At 32.1% G+C, this 15,798-nt stretch overlaps 1 protein-coding gene across 9 annotated transcripts; it reads left to right on the top strand.

Annotated features, from left to right (window-relative positions):
* The first annotated feature begins 312 nt into the window (after positions 1 to 312).
* On the top strand, positions 313 to 15,401 carry LOC144474144 (uncharacterized). Of its 9 annotated transcripts, none has more exons than XM_078188793.1 (12): positions 313 to 517; positions 2,002 to 2,143; positions 2,497 to 2,625; positions 2,699 to 2,865; positions 3,036 to 3,252; positions 3,339 to 6,086; positions 6,178 to 6,555; positions 6,694 to 9,231; positions 9,954 to 10,074; positions 10,172 to 10,329; positions 10,392 to 10,488; positions 11,046 to 15,401. In XM_078188793.1, the coding sequence occupies exons 3-11, from the start codon at positions 2,499 to 2,501 to the stop codon at positions 10,442 to 10,444; spliced, it is 6,507 nt and encodes a 2,168-aa protein (XP_078044919.1). In that variant the 5' UTR covers positions 313 to 517; positions 2,002 to 2,143; positions 2,497 to 2,498; the 3' UTR covers positions 10,445 to 10,488; positions 11,046 to 15,401. The 9 variants fall into 9 exon arrangements, 8 of the variants coding, with proteins under 8 accessions (XP_078044919.1, XP_078044911.1, XP_078044900.1 ...); XM_078188785.1 differs by having other exon boundaries at positions 11,040 to 15,401; XM_078188774.1 differs by having other exon boundaries at positions 11,023 to 15,400.
* Positions 15,402 to 15,798: the final 397 nt, after the last annotated feature.

The raw sequence follows: 15,798 nt of genomic DNA, 5'->3' as shown, positions 1-15,798 counted from the left end.
ACGTGTTTTCTGAATTAATTCGAAATTACTATACTAATGGTTCACGAAAATAAAAGGAATTTTGTAGCATATTATGAAGCGTGCTATAATATTCATTAGTATATTTCTATATAAGATCAGAAAAATGTCTATATTAAATTGTAGTTAATAAAAGTATAGTACTAAACATTATTTAATTCAATGAATATGAGCTGTAAGAGGTTAGGAAATTTCAATGTTAATATGATTGGCAAGATGGCGCCTCTCGAATACCCAGCGTGCCCCGCGCGATTGATTTGCGCATGTCAGTTGTTCGCATTGCAAATGGCGGCTCCTTGTTATTGTTCATGGCGTTTTATGACTTGTCCCTTTATATTACCGATTATGTCGAGTTTTTTCGTGATTCCTACCGCGCGTTGTGTGCAGAAAGTGAAGTAAGACTTGCGCGGCATATTTTAGATTAAAATTAGTGCTCCAGTGGTGTGGCTGCGTACATTTCGGACGCGAGAAATCCAGCACGAAGTTGGAAAGAAATGGGGTAACGTTAAAATTTTCTTGTGTTCATACGGTATCAAATCGTTCAGTGCAAAGACTGAAGTGAGGCTCGTTGGCCAATGTGCCGTTTATTATTAAATTTTAACTTCGTTTTGGTAAACGTACGCGGTTGTGAAACATATAGAAGGGCTGCGAAATAAAAATGTTCAGACTTTTGACGGTCTATCTTGAGCATGCTTGAGACCACTTCACGTACACCTCCCCCGATGTACAAAATGGAGGCCCCCCCGATATCCAGTGCTCTAGATGACTATTTTGCCGAAAATCATTATGGAAATTATCAAAATAAACTATCGCTATATCAAAATATCGAATATCGAATAATGCTATAATCAGCAATTCGCATCTGGTAAAAAAAAGTATTCTATAACCTATTTTCTTCTGTATAGAAGTTGTGTGCCCCCGTCTTATGGCCTAAAAGATTTTAATTGTAGTCCGTGAGTGGTAAGACTTAATCGAAAATCATTTATTTTACATATTTTCGTCCACTTGAGAAATATTGGGGATGCAATTGATATTGAAAGTATAGTTTCTTCATTAATAGCTATAATTTCATGGAAATCGCGATCAAATTATAACCTAGTAATGCTCGTTGGCCTCACTTTTTGTTTATGCACTATGTTTTTGTGAGTGTTTCGTTTTGATAACACTTGTCAATTTTATGTTCAGATTTGATATTTTAGTGTTCTATTTGTATATGGTCGATTAGCATTCTTCGCTAATGTGACAATAATTTGATTCATTCTGTTATACAATTTGTTTACAAAATATCTTGTCAAATTATATTTTTACAGTATTCTTATAGTTTTTTATATACAAATAAGGGTTGTTTTGACAGGACATTTCGAAAATGATTAACGTGATAGAATACAGTAATTTAAATATTTCTAAATTTAATATTAATAATGTAATATTGAGATTTATAAATATTTTTTATATATAAAATTTCTATTTCTTTTTTATTAAATTAAAAAATCTTTTTAATGTTTGTTGTGTAGTTTATTTAACTTTGTATTGGTTCAGTTGGAGAGACTAGTTTATTAATAAAAGATGTATGTATGTATGGATATCTTTGTGATTTGGAGTTCATGGATGTTTTTATAATATTTATTGTTTAAAATTTTCGTTTAACCTATAATCAGTATTTTTTGCACAATATAGCAGATGAATAATTAGTTTCATACTAATAAGCATATTGAATACAAATTTTTAGAATTGTTGATGATATATAATTGTATATAAAGAAGATTAATTTTAAGATATTTATTAAATTTTCAATATGTTTAATGTGTGGAAAATGTATTATTTACAAAATTTATATTTTATTGTATCATAGTAAAAACATTATCCTTTTAATATGTTTTAATTATTTGTTCTTTAACCCAGTTAAATGTAATTATATAGTATGTAAAATTTTCTTATTTGGCAATATACTACTTAATGTAACTTTATTGTTTTACTTTATAGAAACAGGAATCATATTTATTAGTCCTGGTGTGGTTTGGAGCTGTCGGTTTATAACCGACGGACAAACATCTTATCACCATATACCATAGCAATACCCTGAGGCGTTTATAAGCTCTCTGGGTAGTTATGTGATTTGTAGTTGGTAAGCGTAACAATTTATTTATTTCAATGAGCATCTAGAATACTGCATTTAATTAAAGTTGAGGTTCATTTCATTGAGTTGCTATTATTTTCTACTTCATGTTCAAACAAATCAGTATGCATTAATTATATATAATTTAACATATTTATTTAAAAAATAATTCTTTTTTTTAAATAAGGGTATATGTTTCATGGAAGATATAGTTATTTTGTTTCAAAGTTATTTAAAGTCTTACATACCTACAGTAGTTTATTATTATTATTATTGTATTATATTATGAATATAATGTCATAAATATCAAATATAGTTATGTAAGGTAATTACATATATTGTAAATTTATTTTATATTGTAGTCATGGCGGCTGATAGTGATGGTGATCTGATTGAGACGGTGGTAACGTGTGAAGGTGACCTAGAAGATCCTGAGTTTCCACATAAGTTTAAAATTATCGTGAATCGTCTTAAATCTTTGCTTTGCAAAGGTAATTTCAATGGGAAATATTAATGTAACACATGGTTGTTACTTGGATGGATAATAAAATTTTATAATTGTAGACAAGGGAGATGGTCTAAAAGTAAATAAGGTAGAGCCATGGAATTCTGTTAGAGTCACATTTTCAATACCCAGGGAAGCTGCACTACGACTTAGAGAACTAGCAGCTCAGGGTTCTCCAACACTTACACAACTTGGCATTCTTTCAGTGCAAGTTGAAGGAGACCAGGTAATTCATATTTATTATATTCAACATATTAAACGAAATATGTATACATACAATTTTAACTCTTTCCAATTTTGTTTGAATATATTTTATCAATTTGATCCTTGTCTCGTTAGTGTAAAGTAAAATAAAAGAAACTTGACAAATGTATAATAAGTTGGTTGGTATATTAGGTAATATCGTTGAGGATAGCCAACCGCTTCAGTGGAGAGGCACAAGAAATTGTGTTACATTCAGGACCCTCGCAAGACAGTGGTGCCAAATCTCAAAATGAACCCACTAGCAATACAACTAATGTTGACAATGATCCTCAAACAGCTTTACCTGGTCCAAGCAATACATCTAGCATTTCTTCAGCATTACGTAATGTGGCTCAAATTATAGCAGCTGGTATGTTATTAGACACTTTATGAGATTAAAATTACATTTTTTAAGTAATATACAATATTTCTACAATACAGATTATGTTGTTTTAGGTACATCATCTGAGAAAACTCCACAATTTCGTTCTCCAAATGTAGTTGCACCTACAGACTGTGATCCTATCCCACCATTTCTTGCAAAATCTGTACAGTCAACATCAGGCAACAGCAATGTTGGTGCTCCTGGAAATCAACCAGTGACTAATCCCAATGCTTCACCCAGAAATAATTACAATGGTCCATTCCCGTTTGCCAGTATGACACATGCTGCCCAAGCAATACATAGTCGTGAATCACAGGCAACAACAATTAAAAATGCTATGCAATTCAAGCATCATGTACAACCACCTCCACCGTATCCTGCTCAAGAGAACTTGGGGACAGTAACAACATTAACAACTGGTCACACTACTACTCAATCGATTGCACCAGTTGGTCAGTTAGCAAATCAGTACAAGTCTTCGATTACCACTACATCTAGTCTGTCACCAAACAATAATAATTTGACAGGAAATTCAAATGGTAATGGAAATCAAGTTGCTTTGTCCAGTCCACTTCTCGTGAACCTTTTACAAAACGATGCTGGAACACATCCAAACAATGTGATACCTGGCCAGAAAATGTTACCACCAGCTGTTATTGATAGCTCTGGACTTGCTAATCGTATAAGACCTACTAAGAAGCCAACAGCTAGGAGGAAAGATTTGTCTTCGCCTAGTGAATCGCCACCAAATTTAGACTCACTTAGAACGGAAGATCTTATTGGGGGAACGACAGTTATTCCTGACTTATCTCAATCTACTGCATCTGCATTTGCAACTGTTAATGTTAATCAACCCTCGACTATTCCACAACAACATTCAGTCAGTGTCATTGGTGGAACTGGACAAACTATGACGCAGCAAGTAGTGCATCAAACTTCTAGTACAGGACCAATGCAACAACCTTCATCGGCGATGCATGCTCAAGTACAAATACAACAAAAGTTTCCTATTAGACAAGAGTTGGCATACAGACCTCCACAGGTGCAATTGCAAGGTCAACTTCCAATCAGGCATCCAGTGAATGGACAACAGATACGAACCCCTTTGCAGCAGCGACAACTACTGCTACAACAGCATCAAGTTTTAACTCAACAACAAAGTATAAATGCTTCGCAATTGCTTGCGCAACAAACAACGACGCAGCAACAAACTTTGGTACAACAGCAAAATGTAAATACATCGTTACAATCTACACCAGTTTCTAATCAGCCACTTCTGCAACAACAGCAATTAATACAGCATCAAACAGTTAATTTGAATGTCTCACAACAGCGGCTAAGTTACTTAAACAACCAACGGCAACCAACTCCTCCTCCTTATACGAGACAACCAGTTCCACCACAGTCCCATTTAGGACAACAAAATCAAGCATTGAATGTGCAGCAACAATTACATCATAATCAACTTAAAAATATAAATGTTAATACTAGTACGACGACTGACTTCCGATATGGGCAAAGTCAGAATATTCTCAGCAGAAATTACCAGGCTGCACAGAGTAGTGCTAATGGGACCACGTGGAGCGCACAAAACACTAATATTCCACAAGGTGCTCAGGTTAATACTGCGCGTATTCCGACTACAAATCAGGTTTCAGGTGCCTTTTCTCAATGCGGATCTCACCCTAATCACGTTTCTAACAATAATGTTGCTTCGCCTGCCACGAAGGTTGAAGTATCTGAATCTCCAAAAGCTGAAGAGGAGACACCTGAACCAGAGTATACGTCGACTGGTAAAATACGACAGTTTCTCATTAACCCTTTAACTGGCCATTTGGAACCGATGCCCAGTGAGAGTTCAGATTCGGAGCCAGAAAGTGCGGTAGATAATCAAGATGATTTCTTTTCCTTTCCATCACCATCGAATGACCGATCGAACTCTATGTTTTCCGACGACGATGCAGACAGCAACTTCTCAAGAAGAAATGATACAACAACAAATACAGATCAATCGGATTCTGAGACCACAGTGAAATCTACCGCCAGCGAGGGAAGTTTGAAACACAACAGAATAAAGTCTAGCAGAGAAACTACCCAAAGTCCTATGCCTGGAGAAAAAATCAAACTAAGATTAAAATTAGAGAAATCCGAACCTGTTACGCCGGCTTATAAAGTTGATGTTTCTTTCGTAAATACGCCACCAATTAGAAAAGCTGATAAATCAGTGAACAAGATGTTTACCACTGGTATTCCCAATTCAGGAACTGGTGATGAGCCAAGAGTGCCTCCATTACACATTTCCTTAAGAGGACGTAATGCTTCGGTAGTACAAATCAGAAAAAAGGAAAAGAAATCACTGAAAGACGCCGAATCTGATCCAACTAATATAAAAAGGCGAGGGAAATTAAAAAAGATAAAAGATTGTTTAGATGGGAACAAGTTGTTGCAGAAAAAGTCCTTAAGTATGATTATAGGCACTTCATCTGCGTCGAAATTACCTTTGTCTAACTCTACGATGATTAACAGTACTAATACTGTTAGCAAAATCAACAATATACTTCAAACTGTTGTATCAAAACCTAATGCCTTAAAGCAGGAATTACCAGTAGATGTTGTACGCATTCAAAGTGGCATCACAAAACCAAGTTCGAGTAAAAGCAGCGATGTTGACGATATACCATTAAACAGTAGAATACCGTCACCTTCGAAACATAAATCTGCTGTCTTGAATCAACCTTTAAATACCCAACAATCTCTGTCAAAAAATCAAGTGGAAATGGATATTCAAAATCACATGCAAGAACATAAAATAGGAGGAGGTAAGATTTTCAGTAATGCTATTGTCCGAATAGTTTGTGTTTCGTTTTTCTTCAAGAAATGTTTTTCTTATATTTTTGTATGGTTTCACAGGGAAAACCAAAAGAAGAGATTCCAAAAAGAAATCAGAATCTGGGGATGGCTTACATCGTGAGCAAAACTTGTTATCCGGTGGCAGAATTCTAGATAATCAAGCAAAATGGAGAAAACTCAATTACAAAGGTGACTCGGGTCAATCCATAAGAAAAGCTGATTCTGTTTTGGCTGGAAATGATTTCAACGCAGTAAAGAAAGTGGGGGAAATTCGGAGAACAAGTGATAGTGACATCAATAGATCAGCAATTGAAAAGAATACCTTAAGTGCCATTGCTTCCCGATTAACGGAAGTGAATGGCGTGAAAAAAGATTTAATTAATCAAGAAAAAAGAAGAAGATTAAGTTTAATGGATGAGAAAGATCTGCATTTAGGAGGTAAATACTTTAAACTTTCATTTTTGAATGTGTACTCTTAAGTTTGATTAATCATCATGAATTTAAGATCTGAAATTTGTATGTGTTATATTTGTTTGAATATTAAAATCATATACATTTCGTTTGGACATGTTTCAGAATCTCAAGATGCAGAGGCTACACATTTTAATAGTCAGAAGACCATTCCTGAATGTTCTTCCACTAATGCAGTCCCAAATACAAATACGAAACCTGTCTGCAATCCAACATTTGAAAATGAAAATCCTGGATTAATATCTTCTAATGTATCTGCACAGAGTGATTCAAATTCGTCTGCCAATCTTGAAAGCAAAGTATCTGCACATGTAGAAACAGCTGTGAAGAGTGCACAGTCATCTGTAAATAGGATAATTTCTGGGAAGAGTAAGGCAGATGTGGATAGTTGTAAGACGAATTCTGCCATCGCTGCAAAAAGTCAGATTATCAGTCAAAAATTAAAAAACCACATGATGGTATCTAAGGGTGAAACAAATGCCACTATTAATAGGCACAATAAAGTTGAACATTTTGGTCATAAAAGAGTAATTCAGAATCATATGAAACAAGTTGATAGATCCCCGGTAGAAACTAAGGTGGATAATACGCAAAGAATTAGCTTGCTGAAAACAACACAAGCTTCAGTAACAGGAAACTCAGTGGACCAAGTTCCCAGATCCCAAAGTGTTGAACTATCTTCCAATAAAACAACTTTGCCAATTGGAGAAATCAATGTAACGGAAGCGAAAGTGAAGCAGAAATTACTTGAAACTACAGTTCCAATTGCAATTGGGGTAGATGCAAATGCAGAGAGAGTGAGCAGTGGAGGAGGTGGTGAAGATTCAGGCATCGAATCGATGGATGCTCTTTCAGAGAAGTCACCAAATCAAGGGGAATCTCCTTTGCATAGGCCAGCAACCGAATCAGTAACACAAAGTAGCGTGAAGACTGCTGTTCAAGGGGAATCTTCCCTACCAACCACCAATAAGAACGTGCCTTCCTCAACTAGTAGTAGTGATATGTGTTCAAATTCTCATTCGGAACTTCTGAAGTCCAGTGCCCCACAAAGGTTAAGTCCTGTGTCTGTAGCAAATTATCTTGAAAATCATATAAATTGCAATATATCAAATTCTAGTGAACACGACCTGAAAGAAGTACCTAGTGAAAAGACAATTTCCTCAACATCAAGAACTGGTGGTCATAGTGACTTGGTTGCTAGTTTAAAAGTGACTGATAATGATAAAAGTATATCCAACCCTATGGTTACAGGATCAGTGACTATTGTGACAACAACTTCTGTATCCAGTAAAGTGGATAGTGATAATTTATTGCAATGTGCGCAGCAACAAACAAATGACTTTTCTGAAAAAGACAGTTGTAATATTAAATTAGAAGGTTCTGTTAATCAGCATGATCAGGGTAAGACAACTATTAAACATGAAGTGTTGCGAGCCCCGGAAAGTGCATCTGAAGACAATGTAAAAACAGTCATAGACAGTAACAGTGCAATTAGATTAAGTGATGAACCTCATGGACAAAATAATAATGGTGTGCCTGTAATACAAAATCATATTGCTTATAGTAATATAAAGTCAGAAAAACTTGATAATACAGTTGCAAATGAGGCTAGCACGGTGACAGACAATTCATGTTCCAATAGTCAGAGTTTCAGTTCTGAAATCAAAGTAGAATCTAAAGTGAATGCAAAAGTTGATGATACAAGGCAAAATGATCAATTGGAAACTTCTAAAAGCCCTACCATTTCTTTAAACCCTACATCTATTAAGTTAGAACAGTGTTCTGATCAAAACCAAAAATCTAATGTACAAGGTCATCAACAAATACCAGTCAGAGAGCCTTCTATGAATCTTCAAAAAGTGACAGATGATTTGGTTAAAAAAATTGTGAATGATGCGAGTGATATAAGTATAGGTATTCAATCACCTCTGGGGGAAGATCCTCAACCAATTAGAATTACTCCACCATTATATACATACTCTAATTCAGTAGTTTTACAACGGGATGAAACTCCAAGCCCTGCAGCACAAAATCCAGAAGTGGATTCCAGCGATGTGGAACATGTAAAAAGGAAACGTAGAAGAAAACAGGAATTAGAAGGACGTCAAGACGTTATTTGTATAGAAGAGAACGATGAGGCACAATTTGTCGAAAGGCTAAACTCTAACAGCTCCGATGATTATGTTAAACGACATCCAAAGTCGTTGCTAGAACAACTCCTCATAGAAATTCCAAATGATACTAATGAGAAAAGATCTTTAAGAACCAGATCACAGAAATTAAACAGTCCTGACATTGTAAAGACTCCAAAAAGTAGTCCTCATGGTCCTAATAAATTAGAAGAAAGACGCAGCATATCACCATATGCTAAAGCAAGCCCTAAGTTAGGAGTATCAAAATTATCTCCCAATACGACAATAAAAGTGGGAAAAAGAAAACGTCAAGAAAGTGAAAGTTCTGTAGCATCTAGTACTGCCGATGATCCTCAGCCACGGCCAGGAAAACGGAAATGTTCAGAGAATGCTGCAGAACTTATTAAAGCTTGCATGGGTGTAGATGAAACTGGTTCTTTAAAGAAACAAGTACCTGTCAAAGAAGAGCAGTCAAAAAAAGGATTCAACATATTGGCCAAGGCTAAGAAAGGTGTTTATTCTATATTATTCAATTCATTACATCATGTAGCAATTTAGTGATACAGTAGTTTGATGTGTGTAGTATACTATGTATCTACAGAGCTCCATAATTTTATCACCAGAAATATTTAGAACTCAAAAGAAAACTAACAAATATTAAGGATCTACTATGTACATGTTTTTCTTGTTAGTACCCTACATCATTAAATCTACTCACTACTAAATACATACTAATCAGTTTTGAATACATCTTTAAGTAATTTATACTACTCGAAAATAAAATAAAATGATGACGTTTGGTTGATAAATAATATTTTACCAAATTGAATATATTACAAAAAAAAAAAACAAATATTTATGGTGATAAAGTTATCTAGAATACTTTATACATACAATGTAATGTCTTTAGATATTAGACGTGTTCATTTCATTAGTTTCTTTTTAAAATAACACAGACTGCCAAAAACAGAGTAATTAAAGTGCAAATTATCATTTGAAAATTTATACATATTAAAGAAACTGAGATTATTACATTTTTACATATATGTATGTGAATCTATGTATTTGCATACACATATCTGCATACATATACCTTTTTGTGAAATTCGCTTGTGCAGTTAACAGATCTTAAACATCTCTCAATCTCAGTCATGTCTGTCCTCAATTTATGTGAATGCTGTTGGAAAAAAATTGGACCTGAACATTCTGTTTCAAGCGTTTTTGTATTTTTAGGTCCCATTGTGGTAGAAGTAGATTCGTCTGATGATGAACCATTGATTGAATCTGTAGGAAAAGCAAGAATGCGATTATCAGACGAAACATCCGCTGCATCTCCAAAGTCTAAAGATCAAAAGTAAGCAACATCGGTGCATTCTTTTAGCAGCAGTGCATATCTGAATATGTCAGAGATTTGAGAGCCCCGCTACGTAAATAAATTTTTGTTATTCTAGAACAAATACAAGCACAACTGTTTCTGGCAGTCAAATTAATTCCAGTAATATATCAAATTTCAATGCCAGTAATAGAGTGCAAAGAGAGAGCCGTTTATTAACCACCAAACAACCCAATACAACTACGGTAGTTACTGCTGGAAAGGAAAGACTGCGAGGTACTTCTGCATCCAGTAATGAATCCTTAGGCGAAGTAACAACAAGAAGGTCTGTTCGACAGAATACAGCGTCACCATTAGCAACACCAGCAAGCAATACAAGGGGTGCAACTAGATCTACAGAAGATATTACTAGAAGAAAAACTCGAAGTGGTGCTGGTACGTAAAGTATCTATATTTGTATTAAAATACGAACTACTATTGTGATATAATATATACAATTATTTAACGTGTTCCGTGCCCAGGCAATTCTATGAGACTTTTCATTTGGGTTATATGGTCCATCGATGACCCACGCAGCACAACATATCTATTGATGAAGAGAAAGGACGTATTAATTGCGCTATTTAATAAGCTATATGTTTCTATTGAATAATTACTACATCGTGATTTTTCGTAAAAAATGATAGATATATATTTCTTACATCTTTTGGTAACTAGTTAAAGATAAGGTAGAATATTCTATGAGTAGCCCATCAGTAACAAAAATCAGTAATGGCCTAAATGGAAAGTTAATCATAGATTACATGGCACGTAACATATAAAAATCTGTTCAATGAAACTACTAAAATTCAGACATAAATATGTATATCATGATTCAATATTATTTGATTTCTACATAAATATTTATGAAAATATAAGTTATATATTCTGTACTTCACATACCATTTTAATTGAAAACACCTCGTACAGCGGGAACATTGTTTTAGTAACAGCTGAGGCAGCAGAGCAGGCAAAACGGAGGCGAATATCCCGAGAAAACAAATGACCTTCGGGAAGTGACCTTGACAGTGATTAGCTACCGTCGCTCGTCAAGGCCTATCCGACTGATTGTATATCTGTTATAAATGGTTATGTGATCGCCGTGTGGCTGGACCCCACCTGGTGAAACTGTATGCGTCAATAGCGCACAATGCTGCTATACATGTAGCAGGAGTATCGTGTTTGGAGTGCTGGATGGTATTCAATTTTTCTTTCATTTTTTTTTTTTGTTACAGTAGGACATACGTTAAGTTTTATTAAATTAAAAGTGTAAATCGTTATCTCCTAATAACGTGAGTAACGAATATGAATTTTATCTTCTTAGGATACCATCATTGTTATGTTTTTAAATGTTTAAACCGCTCATTAAAAAAAAAAGACAAAAAGAAAAACAGAAAATAAAAGTAACTTCATCATTCTTTTTGGCCGTCTAGCGTTCTCAATTAACACTGTACTCCTAAACAGCAAAGGTTTAGTTACTCAGAGTAATCCGCTCAATGCATCATCCTTTAATCTAAGTAACTGAACTGATCCGAAACTGCCGAGTTGATGTGCAACTTTCTTTTGCCAAGCTTCTGTGACCCTGTATTTAATTCAAACGGTAACAATAATGGACATCGTGTAATAATAAATTTTATAAAACGTTACGTTACATTGGCATCATCCAAAAAAATTGTACTACCTAATATTATTTCATTATATTTTGACCGATTAGTTTATCAGAATCAAAAGAAACCGAAGTGAACAGAAAATCGATTTTCATTTAACAAAACCGTCATTGATATTAATTATTAATACAGGTTAATATATGGTAAAAGGAAGACGAAATTTATAATGCATTAAACATAAAATCTGACTGTACTGCCGTAAATAACGTACGTTTCTAAGGACAAATTTCATTAACTGGTGGGGCTTAAGTCGCTACTCCGACAACTTCACTGATAGACTTTGTTTTAAAATTTTCTCCTTGTAAATGACATTCATTTTCGTATACTCACTATATAGATAATTCTATTTATGAATGATTAGACGCAAACAACGTTCTCCCTGTTTAAGCTTGTAAATTGAAATACTTCTTAGAATCTATTTCTATTCATAAAAAAAAAACTTTTCAAAAGTATTTTTAGGACAATCGTACTTTTCTATACATTTACACAATGAAGAACGCATTTATCCTAAAAAGTTTATGTACAACGCTATATATTTCACGACTTAATTAAATTTGACCAGAATTGTCGTTTGTTCTAGAAGATCTTTGCTTTTCCAGCTTCGATAAACATAGTCTTTCAGTAAGAAGTTCGTCTTGAGTTACAATATTGCAGAGGGCAAAGGGTATAGGGTTATTAAAAAGGATTTATTTTATTTATGAAACATAAACAGAACGTTGGGATAAATCGCGCATAAAATATATGAAAATAATAAGAATAATTATTATAGAAAAAAACAATTAATATTATACAATGTTAATTTGATAGGTAATATATGAATGAATATATTTTGTAAATAATTTCTTGTAAAGATACATAAAGCACCCCTCGTTGTATATATAAGAACTGTTTAAATTTTTATTAAATTATCGATAATTACAATTGTGTAACATCGTCATACTATTAATTATTCTTCGTGATTGTGCACTGAGAACACTAGTAGCATCCTTTTGGCAACACTTAAAATATACGAGGATGTGTATACATACGTATATGTATAATATTATATATGTATGTAAGTGATGTATATGAACTATTGTTTTTGTGAACAGATAATCTAGTTTTATATTGTATAAATGTAAATTATACAGATTAGGGGTGGAAGTTCTAAGTGAGCCTGTGATAGCCATCATAGCACTTCTTTATATTGCGAATTTGCATTTAAAAAATCCTACATCTAAGATATATTAATTTCTCTGTAATCCTATGTACGTTCCATTATTTTCGTTAAGTAAAATACATATCTGCAACTTAGATTATTTTAAAAAAATGAAATACTATGGTTACTTTATTTTATCATCTGTATATTGTAAATTTTTTTTAATTGTATTATGATTGATTTGTAAGTATTGTTAAACTTACAGTACTGCTTGATAAATAAATAAATCCCAACTTGCTTTAGAATCAGTTGAATCTTTTAAAGGGTAAGATTTTTTCACCAAGAAACTATTCTCGTTTCTTAATGTAAAATAAAATTTCATGAGATATTTTTAACGAAACGTTTTCTTTCTATTCCTTATTAGCTGTGATGGCTATCAGGCAATAAATATTTCAAAGAATTATTTCTGTCATTGTGAATGACAAGTACTGAATTCAATAATATTTTAAATAGAAAAAGTTTTAACATTATCCGTAAAATTAAATGAAAACGTAACTACACTAGATTACTATATAGTTAAACTTTTTTCTATTTTTAATATTACATTAAATTATTTAGTTAAATCACCATTTCTTTAACAGAATTTAGTTAAATAGACCTTGAATTATATATTGTAAATAATAGCATGCTTATTTTACATGGTGGGAATATATGCTGTATATAAACCATATAAAGAAATGAACATACAAACCACGTTTAATTTGATTCAGCCCTGTATTGTAATGGAATGATGTATAATATAAAATATAGTAACTTAATAACAGAATTTAAGAATGAGCGGGAAAGAAAAATTGTAATTTCGATGTAAAATATTCTCTTCGATACTAGAATGTTAAGCTAGGAATTATTATGTTACAATTTTATCATTGAATATTACATTTATATGATTGTATAGATTATAAACAAACTAAGCTTTGTGTGTAAATATAAATATTTTAAAGATAAGTAAATCTTTTGCATGTTCACATAATTAAGGAGCTTCTAAAGTTTGTCTGCCATATAATTGCATATAACATGTACGTATTATAATAAAAATAATTCTAATACACCAAAGATCATGCATTGATTATAATATGTAACAAATGTTAATATTCGGTACAATTTTTTAAAAAATGGTGTATTTGCGACGCTCAATGAGTGTAATTGGTGTTTGTAGACACATTTAACATACCATCGTTTTGGTGCAAACTATATTATATCAAATAAACTTCACTCTTGTGCCCATCTATACATATATACAATAAATTCGTTATAAGCTCCTTAATTTTGTTTGCAATGCCACAAATATTTTATCATGTACATGGATATACGTTTTAAGATCACCAGCTCCAAACGAAGTCTGATGACTTTAAAACATGCTGTATGCAAAACATTTGTATTTTTAGTATTCGGTTACTTGATATAAATAACAGTAAAAGTAAATGATTGATAATAATCCAACTGGATATATAAATATATAAATATAAAGAATTAGATACGATACTATATTTGTAGAAAACGATTGAGCACGTGAAAAGAAAATCGCGCTATGATTATAAAAAAAATATTATAAGTATATCATTATCTATTATTACACAAAGTGAATACACAATATAGTAATTTGCTAATTGTACCTTTTAATAATTACTGTAGACACATTGATGAAGAAGGTTTTTTTCTTGTTATTAATTATTACTATAGTCTTAAAAGATAATGAAAAAAGTGTTATAAAAAATGCAATTGCTTATTTTGTATTATACCCAGTTTCATAAATTACTTTGATATCCCTTATGCATATTTATCAAATCAAAATAATTGTATCACATTTATTTAACAGAAAAATTTTCACTATTTCAGTCATCATTAAATTTTTAATTTTAACATCATAGTTTGTGGTAAAGTAATACGTTTACAGATTTTCTAAAAAACTTGCTATTATTGATCATAGGAATCAAAGATATTATACAAAATTCAAGTCAATATATATTCAAGTTAATATTATAATTGCATCATTGTGTTCACCTTGAAAAAAATATAACAAAGAAAATTACATAATAAAATCTGCCAATATAAATGATCCTTCAAAATATTTTATAGGCGAATTCAAGATATAAAAAATGGAAAATTTTATTACCTACAAACTCTATGTAACAATTGTTAAATATTTCTGTATGCTACATCCAGTAAGTAAAATTATTAATAATATTATAAAAATTCATATATGTTAAGTATCTTTGCTTAACAAAGACACAAGCTTTTAAAGACATATTTTCAGATATTCTTTAGATTAAGGTCTGCTACATGATATTCGCTAAAGTATTTTAACAATAAATTTAATTTTGAATTAAAAAAATTACCGTATGGAAGAGATTACAAAAATTCAACACTCCTGGAATATTTTCTTTTAATGTAAGAGCTTTCTGTGATTAATGGAATTTAATATGACATTAATAAATACTCTAACAAGTATTCTTACAATAAAAAAGATTTACTTTTCTATTAAATGCTATTCTACTATAAAATATATTACGAAAACAATTTGAAAAATACTTTCAATACATATCAGTTTTATGTTGTCATTATTGACCTCATAACCACAATTTTTAATTTACGCCTTTATTGCAGAAATATTTATGTGTTAATCGCATGTGTTTAGTACGTAATCAATAAATAAATACAAAGAATCCAACAAAATAATTTGAATTCATTTGATAAAGATATAAATTGTAATAATACACGTATTTATTAAATGATTTATTAATGAGCAATTGCAAAAGAATTATTAATAAATGTGTATATGTAATTAGATAACTCAGTTTACAAAAATTAAACTTAAAGAATAGTTTATTTCACCATTGAAGA

This window comes from Augochlora pura, chromosome 2, assembly GCF_028453695.1.
Source record: "Augochlora pura isolate Apur16 chromosome 2, APUR_v2.2.1, whole genome shotgun sequence".
NCBI classification, from domain to species: Eukaryota; Metazoa; Arthropoda; class Insecta; order Hymenoptera; family Halictidae; genus Augochlora; species Augochlora pura.
This window is presented reverse-complemented; position numbering and strand designations above follow the sequence as displayed.